The sequence below is a fragment of the Pezoporus flaviventris genome, unplaced genomic scaffold, assembly GCF_033815535.1.
Source record: "Pezoporus flaviventris isolate CSIRO_AGI_PZ_B2104156 unplaced genomic scaffold, CSIRO_AGI_Pfla_v1 ptg000050l, whole genome shotgun sequence".
Lineage (NCBI taxonomy): Eukaryota > Metazoa > Chordata > Aves > Psittaciformes > Psittacidae > Pezoporus > Pezoporus flaviventris.
This window is the reverse complement of record NW_026892598.1, coordinates 4,346,787-4,359,845: the sequence shown is the minus strand read 5'-3', so window position 1 is coordinate 4,359,845 and position 13,059 is coordinate 4,346,787. Positions and strand designations below refer to the sequence as shown.

The window sequence follows — 13,059 nt, the reverse complement described above, 5'->3', positions numbered from 1 at the left end:
GCCGCCGCGGTCCCGCCTGCGATAGCGGAGCTGCGACGCGAAGGTGAGCGGTGTCGGGCCCCTCCATGTCACGAAACGCCGTGACTCCTGTCAGCCAGCGGCCGCCGTGGAGCCATCCCGGCCCCAGGGAAACAGAGGGGTTGAACTGCCTGCTCGGACGGAGGTAAAACACCTCCTTGTGTCGTTTATCTAACGTCCGGTGGAGGCAGGCTGAGAGAGCTGGGCTTGTTCAGCCTGGAGAAGAGAAGGCTCCTTAACGGGAGATATTAGAGCAGCTCCCAGTGCCTGAAGGGGGTTTACAAGAAAGCTGGAGGGGGACTTTTTACAAGGCCATGTAGGGATAGGACAAGGAATAATGGCTTTAAGCTGAAAGAGGGGGGATTTAGATTAAATATGAGGAAGAAGCTCTTCACTGTGGGGGTGGTGAGGCCCTGGCACAGGTTGCCCAGAGAAGCTGTGGTGGCTGCCCCATCCCTGGCAGTGTGCTTGGAGCAACCTGGTCTAGTGGGAGGTGTCCCTGCCCATGGCAGGGGGTTGGAACTGGATGAGCTTTAAGGTCCCTTCCGACCCAAACCATCCTATGATTCTATGATACCTTCCTAGCTTAACTCTAGCCAGGTGCATGACCGTGTGCAAAGTGCAAACAGTTGATTTTATCTCATCTTTTTACTTTCCAGTCATAAGAAATACTGTGTTTAAATTAGACCACTAGAGTCTGAAATTGCTGTTCATGGTATTTCACACAATCTCAACATGTGTGCATGGGGGGGCATGATCCTTACTGACTATCCCAAGTGACATGGAGAGGGTCCTGTCACACTTTCTGTGTGTTTGACCAGGCTAAAAACCCTGGGATGTGGTAGGGGAGACACAGGGGAGGACTTCGCCTCCATGGAGGGATCCTGTGCAGCTGAGCCACAGGAACATGACAAATTCATATAAAGGGAGAACTCTTCAAGGTCCTGATGCAGTGCACAGCGCAAGAGGGTTGTGGCAGCCCTGGGGCTCCTGGTGCTGTTTGTGTGCAGAGCTGCTGATAACTGCCAGCCTACTAAGCGCAGTACTCCCATCTCCCAGTTTCACTGCTTTACCAGGGATCATAGTTACAATAATGTAGCAATAAAAGTTGTAATTTGCTTTTTCTAGTGTGCAGTCACTGATGGTGACTGATGGTTTGGCAGAGGCACCTGCTATGAGCTGGAGGGGGGGTCTTGGAAAGGAATTAGGAGTATGGAAACAGGGATGCCCACAGCCTGTCATTGCTGCTCTAATGCACGTGTTCAGTTAGTGGAGGTCAGTGCCTGTGCATAGAATACACATAGGCAAATGGTAGAGTTGAGAAGGGTATGAGCGAGGCTGGGACAGGCTCTACTGGTGCCTGATATAAACAGCAAGGGACGTAAGGACATTCTATTGCTCCCATCACATTTTAGCACTTTGTGCCATCACCACCACCACTTGGTGATGTCATGGCCGGCATTCTGCTCAGGTGGATTCTAGTACTGCAAAGAAACACTGCTCTGGAGCCAGTGTACAGTTGCTCCTGTTAGCTTGTGTGCTGATGGAAATGTTCAACCTGTGTTCACGTATTCACACGTATTCACACCCTCAGATAACATTGTCTCCCCAAAGTCCACTTGTACTCTTACCAGCAGGTAAGTTTCATCCTTTTTGTAAGGAAGGCATACACAGCCATTTCTTGAATGATTTTACAACTGAGTATATGTGTCTCTGCATGGCCGTGTCTGTGAAGTGGGGAAAGACAGCGTGTAAAAACTTGCTGCAATGTTGAGAACAGATGAACACGCTTGCTCAAAGAGACTGTAAAGTAGCATGGGAATGGCAACACAATTCTCAAAACAAAAGGCGATGGTACCGATTCCCAGGAAAATCCTGTAAAGATGAATTCACATTTTCAGGGGGACACCCCTCCAAGCCTGCCATCCTCTGTGGCTGAGAGCTTTCCTAAGCAAAAAAATACTTCTTTGTATTGAAAGAATACAAGGCTGGTAGAACTTTTTCTCCATGTAGTTGTTCACTTGCCTTTTGAACTTGTGTAAACTTTGTCTACAAAGTCTTTAACATAATTCCTCATTCCTCTGGGAATCTGAGTACAATGAGGAGCAGTGCACTGAATGAAAGCTAGAAGTCCTCTTTCTCACTGAGCTACTGCTGCTTTTCTGAGAGTAAATGATTTAATTTTTCCTTTCTTCACTTTCCTCATCACTAAGACAGATGTAAATACAGTGTCCTTCATTAATGCAGATTGATGAAAGGTGATGTGAAAGTGCATTAAATCTTTATTATTACAAGAAGGTTCTACAAGAGCTCATGACAGCTGAGTGGAATAAAGGAGTAATTTGGACTGCAAAGCTGTGAAGCACCTGGCAAGTGAATTTCTTATTGTCCAGGTTTGAATTCTAGGCTGCTAAAATCTGTCACCATGCATCCCCACTAAGGACTACAGGAAGAAAAGTTGAAGTTGGGTGGAAAGCCAGTGTTATTTTAAGTATCTGTAGAACTGTTAATAGAAATGCTTAATATGTCTTTGCCTCATTTAAACAACTCTATTTATGAACCTGATTACACAGGAATCAGTAAAACCCACCCTGTGAAATGCTGCAAATCAGCCCTTTGCTTTGAATTAGTGAATATCTCAGTTCTGTCACTGCATTTAATGAAACAAGGGTTAGCAGGGATTCATTCCAGAGCCAGATGTGGCTGTTCTTCTCATGGAAATTCCTTCCCCAAACTCACTGAGGAACTCGAGGCAGAAGGATTTGCTCTTCCATGGAACACTGCCTTGTCTGCAACATGGGAAAAAATAACCTTTCTTGCTTCAAAACCACATGAAAAGAGGTGGTTTTCTACACTTCCACATTGCCATGTGGAAATGAAATACCTGTTCAGATGCGTCTGTTTCCTTTTTCATCTGATACTCCCATCTGGGTGTCCAAGCCTCAGTGATTAATAGACTGTGAAGAGCTGTCTCTGAATAGCTACAGGCAGTTTGAAAGCTTATGAGGAAGAATTAGCAACCAAGGCAACTGTGGTGTTTACTACAGGCCTCCCAAACAAGGGGAGCCTACTGATGAAGCCTTCTTACTGCAGCTGCAGGAGGCATTGCCACCATTCTAATCCTGCTGAGGGACTTCAGCCACCCCAACATCTGCTGGAAAAGTAGCATGGTAAGCTGTAGACAGACCACTCCTGTAGTGCATTGAGGGTAAATTCTTAAGCCAGGTAATAGCCCTGCCAGGGGAATGCAATACTGGACCTGATGGTCTCTAATGCAACTGCGCTGCTCAGAGGCGCAAGATTGGAAGCAGCACAGTGATCATCCACTGGTGGAGTTTGAAGTCCTGAGAGACATGCGAAGAGTACAGTCAGGACCCTGAATTTTAGGAAAGTAAAATTCCAGCTGTTCAGGGAGTTGGCCAATGGGAGCCCCTGAGGAACCTGCTGCTGAATTGCAGGGTCAGACTTTAAAACTTTCTTTCAGTACTTACCTCATTTTATTTCTTTGGTAAAATGATGAGCTTTCAGTGGAAAAGTGCTTTAGACTACAACTCATCTTAAGCTACTTACAAATTCTGGGTGCCAAAGCACCTAAAAAGCCTCCAGACAACTATGGCTGACCACAAGAACACAACACTGAAAGAGGAGAACTTAACCATGCTTCTAGACAAAACCTTTTTTTAATTCAAGTACAGTAAATATTCTAGAAAATTTCTGAATGTACAGCAATAGACACAGGAGAAACAAACAGGCAGAGAAAGCCATTCTGGAAGGTGCCCACGCAAAGCAATGATGCCTAGTCTATCTGTTTTTAAAACCTTAACTGGTATGTGGTAAGATTCAGGAAGAAGCTACACAATATAAAGGATCTCCAATCACACATTTAGTTACTACAGCTACATTACATTTCAAGTGTATGTCTCATTAGACAACGCTAATTGGATGCACCTTTGTAGTGCACCCTGCATTAACTTTGTATCCCCAGAATTAACATGAAAACATGCAGTAAGCCCCAAGTCAGTCCTGGCATCTGCAGTCAAATACTTTGAATTCCACTCCAATAAGAACAGATTTCTGAGTATTACTGCCTGCCCTGGTAACATGCTCAGCAAAAGGCCAGTAACCATGCTATGTTGCTGAAAGCAGAGTTCTCCCAGTAACCTGAAAGCACAGCCAGTTATGAACAGCAGTGAACCGGTACACTTTGTTATGTACGACAGAAGCAACAGAAGTAATGATCAAGTGCCACATGGCAGATTCGCTGTAATGTGTTAAAATACAACCCGAATACTCAAATTTTTAAGCTTTTTTTAAGACTAATGCTCCCCACTCCCACATGCAAACAAAACAACCAGACCACATTCATATATTAATTTTTATTTTCCCATACAATATTCACAGGGTCTGCTTTTTGTCTTAAACTAAACTTCTTTTTTTTTACCTCCAAACTGACAAAATGACATTACAGGACATGAAAAGAAGTTCTGTAAACATAAAACATCCAAGGAATAGCTGAAACCCAGGGCCTTTAGCAATTAAGAAATAGTTATATCCCCTTTAACGCAGGCTGCTTACTTGTGCATCACACCATTAACCAAACTATTATTTTTATATATTAAAAAGGTGCAGCTTTAAACGTCACAATGCATTTCTCCACCTGCTGCATGTTAGCATGTGTTTTACTATATCCTATTCAGTCACTTATTTTAAAAACTATATACAGCTATGTTTAAACATGTATTTGTGCCATGTTTTTAGTAACACAAAAATAAAGGCATTTTTACGCTATTGCTGCATATTTTGCAGCAGGATACAAGAGGATTGGTTCAGATACCTAACTAACTTCAATGCAAAAGTCAAGTCCACTAAGCTTCTGCAGGGGGAGTAATTTTGAGCTGAACAGTCCCACTTCACACATTCAAACATTATGAAAGAATAAAGACGTGTACATGATGTCCAACCATTATCTGTTATACCCCCATTTACCAATTTTGACAGAACACAGAGTAAATCAGTGGAAAAAAACCCAACGTTTCAATCTTAGAACAAATAATTTTGTTGTGATTAAAGCTACACAAGTGATACTCAAACTCCAGTAGGTAACAGGGGACACTATCAAAATCAAATCATATTTTCAGCCACACTTGCACCCAAATTGTACCACTTGCTTTATTATTGTGTGCAATGCAACACAAGAAGTACTGAATATCAGCTGCTGAAACACAAGAATAAAGCATATAGGTACAACCAAGAATAGTGCTTGCAGGCACAGATTTGTATCGTGAGAAGAAAGCACTGATTTTTTAGTTTTTTGATCTTTGTAAGCCTAACTATTTCTGGGAAGCTTGCATCTCAAAATGAGACTGCAGTATTCAGAATTCAGTACAGGACAGGCAGACATTACATACAATCCTGCATTTTACATACACTAAGCTTTTTAATACCCCTGTGGCCTTTTAAATACTTTTTGAACTGTTTGAGTTTTTTCTGACTTCCAAAAGAGCAGTCATTCAGTTCACAACAGAGAGTAGGTGCCCTTTTGTTTAATTTTTTTCAGCCATCACAAGATATTAAACTCAAGTCATCTTAGATCAATTCTTCAGACTGCTCAAGTGTCACCTGTACATGTAATTCCGCATTTTTGCTAGAAACAATACAGGCAATTGATAAGGGTTTAGCATCCTTTCTTGGGTTGCTGGAAACTTGTTTAAGAAGCATCTTTTGGTTTACCCAGTAATGTATGACAATTTTTTTCCCCTTCATTTAGTTTGTGTGCACTTAAGAGTTGGTTGGTTCTACTTAATCCTCCAGAGCCATTTGAAGGAGTTTAGCCTTGTTATGACCAGCTCAATTCAAGCTACTTGTATGTACATACATCTATGACCTTCCACATCCAAATAAAACAAGACTCTACAGTACATAAGCTAATAAAGACATGAGCAGTGGAAACAAGGCAACTATAACTACGAAAAAGATAACCTGAAGTATTTAAAAGAGTGCCAGCTAGATATACAAGGCCATCATGTAAAAGTGCACCACACACAGGAAAGTAAAATTTACAGCACTTGTGCAATGCAGTATCAATATCAAATTGGCCTTTTAATAGGAAAACAATTTAGTAAAAAGCTTTATATGTGCCTAATACATAACATAACCTTGTCCAGTGCTGGTGCTGTGCTGCTTAACAAACCAAGCTACATATGGTATTAAAATCCAAAAAGCAGCAGCAGCATGTATGAGTACAGAAACTGCACAGTTTCAGTGACAAAAGATTCCCTATTTTACTGCATGTTTTTAAATAAACTTGAAGATTTGGATTTTTGAATACAGGAAGTGGATTTCCTGAGTAGCCTCAGTTTATAATCTAGTAAAACAATTTAAAAAACTTGTTCTAATATAAAAGAATGCATGTTTAAGCAAACATACTGAAGTACAGAATTTAGCAAGTTTTGAAGATGGAGTTAGCAGGCTGATGGAAAATTTGCACCATGATGTAATGTCAAGCTTGCAACAAATTTACAAATAAGCAAGGGGTACCATTGGATTATTTTTTCTAACAGCACATCAAACCAGTGCACTACAGTTCATCACATTTGCTTTTGAGTAATCCAATACAATCAGCCTGAAGATTAAAATAAAAGTTTCATGTATGTTGTCTCTCAGATCAGATACCAGACTGTTGGGCTACTTTAAAGAGTTATACTCCCAGATGGCTCATCTTATTGGTAAAATCAATCTCAGTAAAAGTGAGGGTGGTCACTGCCAAGTATTTAATACAGGAATCAGAACACACATAAGTTGCAGAAAATATTTCAAATCCTGTCCCCCTTTCATTATCTTTTTGGGTCTCTTTTGTGATTTTTAAGGGATGAGGAGTAGACTCACTTAAATGTTGCATACATTCACATCCTTTGTACCTATAATTAACTGCAGAACTGTTAACTTCAACAGGTAAGTAGCACACAATGACACGAAGCATTACCACTACCAGTTATGATCCAACACGGGTTGTCGTGGTTCTTTTATCTGAGAAGAAGCTTTTGAGGAGAAATACCTGCCCAATACTAACGACAAGAAGAATGATTGCTTCCCCTATTGACCAGTAGGCCACCCTCGTGTTTAAATCCTCAGCTCTGCTGCGGCCCTGCGCTTCCCTCAAGCGGAAGTGAGTCTGATAATCGATGACAGACTTCAAAGCTTCATGAATTGAAACACATGCAGACTCCATCTAGAGAAACAAACAACACATCACTGGATTAAGAAGCTTCCTAGTGCTCTTTCTGTGAAGTTTTTTTGTTTGTTCTCTAAAATTAGGATTCATGTAACTTTGCAAGCTAGGGATTAACTCAGTCCATTGTCAAACTGAAATACTGTAAATGCAGTAAAATTTAACTTGCATTGACCAAATTCTATACTCAGGAATGCGACAGACTTAAATACAGAAGTGTGCGTAACTGTGGATCTAATGAAAAGCAATGAGCAATAGGCTCTTAGAACTACACAAACCTTATATTCATGTATATTTGGGCTCAAAATGAACATTAGAAACACTTCTGAAATGTCAGTGATCCCCCAGTTAATTCCACACCTACCAGGAAAGCTAGCAGTTGGTTTTAACATTCAGATGCATAGTGTATATTAAATGTTTCTCTGTTTCATTACATTCTTCATTGCATAGTTGTAATTCTCAGTTGAGTTATATGACACACCAAGATCTATGTTACTGAATTCAAAATGTTTTGGCAAGAGACCCTCCTTAGTCATGTACACAAAAAGTGGTTAAAGAAAGGACAGTTCTGTTCCTTTCAGTTATGCTTCACATAATCATACACAAATACTTAGGAATTTAACCAACTTGTTATTTTTCATAAAAAAGTATTACCAGTTTTCCAAGCCCTAGATCGTTTTTCACATGCAATTCTACTTTCAGTTTATCTTCAATAACTGAAAGTCAGTAATTCTCATTGTGTTTTGATCACCAAGAGATTAACCAACAGATCTTCAAAATACTTAATTTCTAGTCACAATTATTTTTTGTGTCTTACGGCTAAAAACTAGTATTTCCTGAAGAAACATCACAAACTATTATAAAAGGAAATGTTTAACACCCTGATAGGACCACCTTCAGTTGCTTGTATCTGTGTCTAAACATCTTTTCATCTTGATGATTTTCAAGACAGGTGTCTGAACAAGTCTAAGATAGTCAATACATACTGTCTTATAAATAACAAATATATACAAGCCAGCTAAATATGGCTGATTTTAATTTGCTGTATCTTGATTTTAAAAATGTTATTTACATGAGAGGTCAGCCTAAGTCCTCCCCCCCGAAACACTCTACTACTTTAAATGTAAAAACAATTCTCAATTTTTTTACAAAGTTTGGAAATCTCTAAAACCCCGATGCACTGATATTTGTGAAATCTAAATTCAAGAAGCACATAACCATGGCAACAAATGGAAGCTACCTTAAAAAAGAAAAGAAACTGGCCTAGAATTTAACTTTCTACCCTAATTTTTCGTAAGCACTTGGTGATTCCTTCTCAGCTCTCATGGAACAAATGAGACTTATGTGTTCCATAAATCTTAACTTCAGAATGAAAGCTTATTTGTAGTCATTCATACTACTTTAGAAGCTCTAATTCACTGATTTTCAAAAGCAATATAGGTATCTAATGCAGTTGAACTTGAAAAAAAACCCAAACCTAACAGCTAACAGCTCCACCGAACAGCTGCAGTCAAACACAACAGTGTTTTACCTGGGTAAGTGCAGTTACTCTGTTCTCACTAGGAAAAAGTGGTGGATCTTCTCCAACCTGGAAATCAAAGTACACAGTTTTGTGTGTGAAAGTAGAGAATTCATTGCTGAAGCAGAATTTGTATGTTCCATTTCTGGATGCAGTAAACGTGAAGCTATCATATTGTTTCTTCATCTCTTTGTATAATACAATGCCATCAGGATCTTCCAACCGACAGTCAACATCATAATGACCTCCAGTGATCACCTGGAAACAAAACCCAAAAATTGTCTTTTTAACAAAGTGGACATTTATATGTTTCTTTGAAATATGATTTGTCAAGTGGCACTGCAAAATTTTGTGCCTTACATGTTTTAAAATATAATGCATTAATTTGAAAATCTTTCAAAGCAAGTCTGAAAAATTATTTTCTTACGTAAGACACAGAACATAATTCAAAACACTGTAGGTTCAGCATATGTAACGTCAGCTCTAGTTCCAAACCATTTACAAAGCATAACTTTAATTACTTTGTTATAAATAATTGTACAATAGCAAAAGCTACAGCAGATGTAACTTGATGGGGCAGTAAAGATATCACTGTAACAAACAGACTGCTTGTTGTATCCACAAGTCCTGAATGGAATTGGTTCAGCCAGCTGAGATTACTAATGTGGAATAAAACTGCTCCTTTCCTTATGGTCGTGAATGTAACTGCCCTACTATTAGCTCAGGCTGCTTTAGGATACAGGAATGGTGTTCAACTGGTAGAACAGGTATTTCAACCTGCCAGTCCTCCTGTGCTGGTGAATGGAGCAATATTCTGCTGCCTCCCTCCTGCCCAGATAGCCATAGCAGTTCTTCCCAAAACAGCACATAAGACATACAAGTGACTCCAAACTTCACATGATTGTCTCAAGGTTTTTTCAGGCTTTGATTCTTGTTGGTCTACAGCATGTTGCTCTGTAGGCTACCTATCCCACCTCTACAGAAAGACTAATCAGTAGCTTAGGTATTCATAACTTGGCATCCTGATGACTCTTGGGGTAGCAGTTTTACACTTAATCCTTGATCCAAAACTTCTCAAGCTAAAGCACGCTGAAGAACAAAGAGACTTACAGTTAAAGGTATGTCCCTTTTTTATGTGTGCAGAAATCACTGAAATATGTTACTGTCTGAGTATCTGCACTTCAGTTCACATAGCATTATTTAAACTCACAGTTTATTTAGGTATCAAGTTATTAAAATTATAACATTAACAGTACAACTGAAATAACAAGAGATCTCAGCAGTAGCTGCTCTGCAAACAGTAAGTTTTAAAAGCACTCAGCTGGCAAGCAGTGTCTTCATAGTCATTCCAAAAATGTGCTTTGAATTCAAAACAGGATACAAAGAGAGAGGAAAAAAAAAAAGATGTCTAGATCTCCAGATGTCTCTTCCTGAATGTCTGCATCTGGCTTTTCATACAGAAATGCTTACCTGGTTGGAAGGAGAAGCAAAAAATTAGATTTTCTACAATGAAAAAATGGATAATTTTTGAAGCCTGATCTCAAGTTTGACAGGGGCGTGCTTTCTACCAATCATGAAAATCACTCATGTTTGGTTATATCATGCACCCTGAAAGGGCCAGTTTACTTACACATGGTAAAGATTTACCAGAACTTTAAAGTTACCCTAAAATTCCTTCTTAGAGAGGTTGCTTGAGTCTCCCCTCTGCCAAAGGGTGAGCACAGAGCACTTCAGTCTACCAGCAGTTGGTCAAATCCAGACAAGGCTACTCCTGTCCTTATTATGTCTGCTTATGTCTGCAGGCTTATCTGTCCAGCAAACTCCAGTGACATCCACTTAAGAACAAGGGTGAAAGCACTGCACAGAAAAGACTTTATGAAAGTAACAGGCAGGGGCAAGAAACATTTGGGTGGGGAAAATGGTATCTTAGAATATGTAGGCCAGAGTAACAGAGACATATACTTGGCATAAACATTCCCCAAAATATTAAAGGCAAGAGAGCAGCTGGGAAAGAAAAAAACCCACAGGACTTCAACTAGATAAACTGGACCATAAAAAGTACACAGTTCCTTCAAAAGCCCCCAAAGATAACTGTGATTCCCAGCATCAAGAATGATTTCTCTCTTGTGCTGCTGCTGTACTATTCACCAGCTGAAGTGACAGACTGAAAGCTTCCAAACCTGCTGAAAGCTTCCAAACCTGCAAAAGCACCAAAATTGTCAGAGCTCTTTTCCTGATAATTCTCGAGGCTGAACAGTGTGTTCTATTGTGATGGCTCCATGTTCAAACTGTTAAGAGGCTGGAAAAAGTAAGAAAAACTGTCTGGCATCACTTACTATGTGCATGCTAATCAGTCTTCAACAAGATGTTGTTTCACATCACAGAATGGTTTGCGTTTGTAGGGCTGCCCATGTTTTATTGTGTTAAGACTCCTGAATTGCTCTATGCCTGTGACACTTTGCTGTATAACCATTCTACTGTTTGCTATAACACCCCAGTTTGAACCATACTTTGAACTGAGTAAAGCACTAGCTCCTTATGTTTTATCATGCCCACCAGGCAAATGCTTCACAACCCACACATGCTGTGGGGTAGATGGGTACTGGGGTTTCAGAGGGATGGGGGGGGGGGGGAAGAGGTTGGGTTTTTTTTTGTTTTGGCTTTTCAGTCAAAAACATTCTGTGCGTTTCCTCCCCATCTAAAGAGTGAAATTTTGTACACAGCTTTATTGTAGCTTATCTGGAGCTCTCCCAGGCTTTATTTCCTGCCTCAGCTTCCCTTCTCATTTTTGTCTTTTTGGTTTTGCTTCTTTTCTTAGCTAGTCCCCAGACTCATAAAGACAAGGGGCCATGGCTTTAAAATAAGAGAGAGATGTCGATGAGGCATTAGGAAGAAATTCTTCCCTGTGAGGGTGGTGAAGCACTGGCAGAGATTGCCCAGAGAAGCTGTGGCTGCCCCATCCCTGGCAGTGTTCAAGGCCAGGATGGACGGGGATTTGAGCAACCTGGTCTAGTGGAAGGTGTCCCTGCCCGTGGTAGGGGGTTGGAACTGGATGAACTTTAAGGTCCTTTCCAACCCAAACCATTCTATGGCTCTGTGACTTTGGAGGCACGCTTTTGGGCAGGTAGGTTTAGGTACGCGGCACGCTGGTCACAAGGGACCCCGAAGGTCCGCGTTCAGGGTGCGAGACCGGCAGGTTTTGAGGGCCCGCTCTCTGCTCTCATCCCGCCGCGGTGCACACGGCAACGGGCAGCGTTTGCTGCGCCGGCTTCAGCTGCTGTCCCCGCGCACGCGCTTCTCCCCGCTACAGAGCACCCGAGCACCGCACGAACGAGGAAGCCGAAGAGCCCCGGGCTGGGCCCAGCCCCACCAGCTCGACCGGGGGCGGCGCTTCCCGGGGATGTCGGCCCCGGCCGCCCAGCTACCTGGAACTCGAGGGTGCACTTGGTGCCCTGGGCGATCTCCTCGTAGAAGCACTGCTTGGCGTTGTCGGGCAGCTCGAACGTGATCTCGGAGGCCCACGCCACGCAGGCAGCAAGCGCTAACAGGAACAACAGCGGCAGGCGGGCCCACGGCCCCGAGGCCCGGGAGCCCCACAGCAGCATCATCAGACGCGGGGAGAGGCGAGGGGGGAACGCGGAGCGAGCCGGGACAGAGTGAGGCCCGGCGGCAGGAGGCGGCTGCGGCGTGGCGGAACGGCCGAGCGGGCAGGCGCTGCACCCAGAACCCCTCGCGCTCCGGGACAGTTTCCGGGTGAACCCCCCCTCTCCACCCCGCGGGAGGGGTTGCGGACATGGTGCGCGGGACCGTCGTGGCGCGCCCCCCGCTGGCGGGAGGGTGTCCGTTGGGTGTAAGTAGCCGAGTCTTTAGTCCCGAGAGGCGGGATCAGGAGCTGGAGCAAGGCGAGCACAAGCGAGAGGTACCCGCAGTGCTCTCTGCGCTGGGTTCTGCTTCACAGGTCGTGAAAGATTCGTTGCTCCAGAGATCAAAACTCATCATCGTGCTCGTACTGACTGCGGGAATGTCGGCTTTAAATTCTCCTCCAGTAAATACTCAGTTACCTTTACAAAGCAGAGCAGATTCTAAAGAGGAAACAAAGGTAACTTCCATCCCTGTATTCAGTTTAAGTTCCGTGGTAAATCAGGCAGAGTAGGAGGAAGAAAACTTGGCTCCAGCCTCCTAGGCAGGAGAATGAACATGTCAAGTGGTAGGCCTGGCCTCCCATTTGATTCCCCTGGAAAACTGTCTGACTGCACGTGAAGTGCCGAAAGCAGCACCACACAGGAATGTGGCT

The 13,059-nt window shown here is 42.5% G+C and overlaps 2 protein-coding genes across 3 annotated transcripts in view; one reads left to right on the top strand and one right to left on the bottom strand.

Annotated features, from left to right (window-relative positions):
* The window catches only part of ARL14EPL (ADP ribosylation factor like GTPase 14 effector protein like), a 216,578-nt gene that overhangs the window by 35,091 nt on the left and 168,428 nt on the right, over nucleotides 1–13,059 (top strand). The window lies entirely within an intron of this gene.
* TMED7 (transmembrane p24 trafficking protein 7) lies at nucleotides 6,494–12,517 on the bottom strand. Its single transcript, XM_061468715.1, has 3 exons — nucleotides 12,191–12,517; nucleotides 8,778–9,023; nucleotides 6,494–7,246 (listed from the first exon to the last, which is right to left on the bottom strand). The coding sequence occupies exons 1-3, from the start codon at nucleotides 12,371–12,373 to the stop codon at nucleotides 7,010–7,012; spliced, it is 666 nt and encodes a 221-aa protein (XP_061324699.1). The 5' UTR covers nucleotides 12,374–12,517; the 3' UTR covers nucleotides 6,494–7,009.

Bases quoted from the DNA above. Each gene is read 5' to 3' on its own strand.
- TMED7 (XM_061468715.1), bottom strand. From the start codon at position 12,373: ATGATGCTGCTGTGGGGCTCCCGGGCCTCGGGGCCGTGGGCCCGCCTG. The intron at 9,024-12,190 runs GTAGCTGGGCGG...TTTTGTTTCCAG, and splicing joins AGTGCACCCTCGAGTTCCAG to GTGATCACTGGAGGTCATTA. The intron at 7,247-8,777 runs GTAAAACACTGT...TTGTTTCTCTAG, and splicing joins GAGTAACTGCACTTACCCAG to ATGGAGTCTGCATGTGTTTC.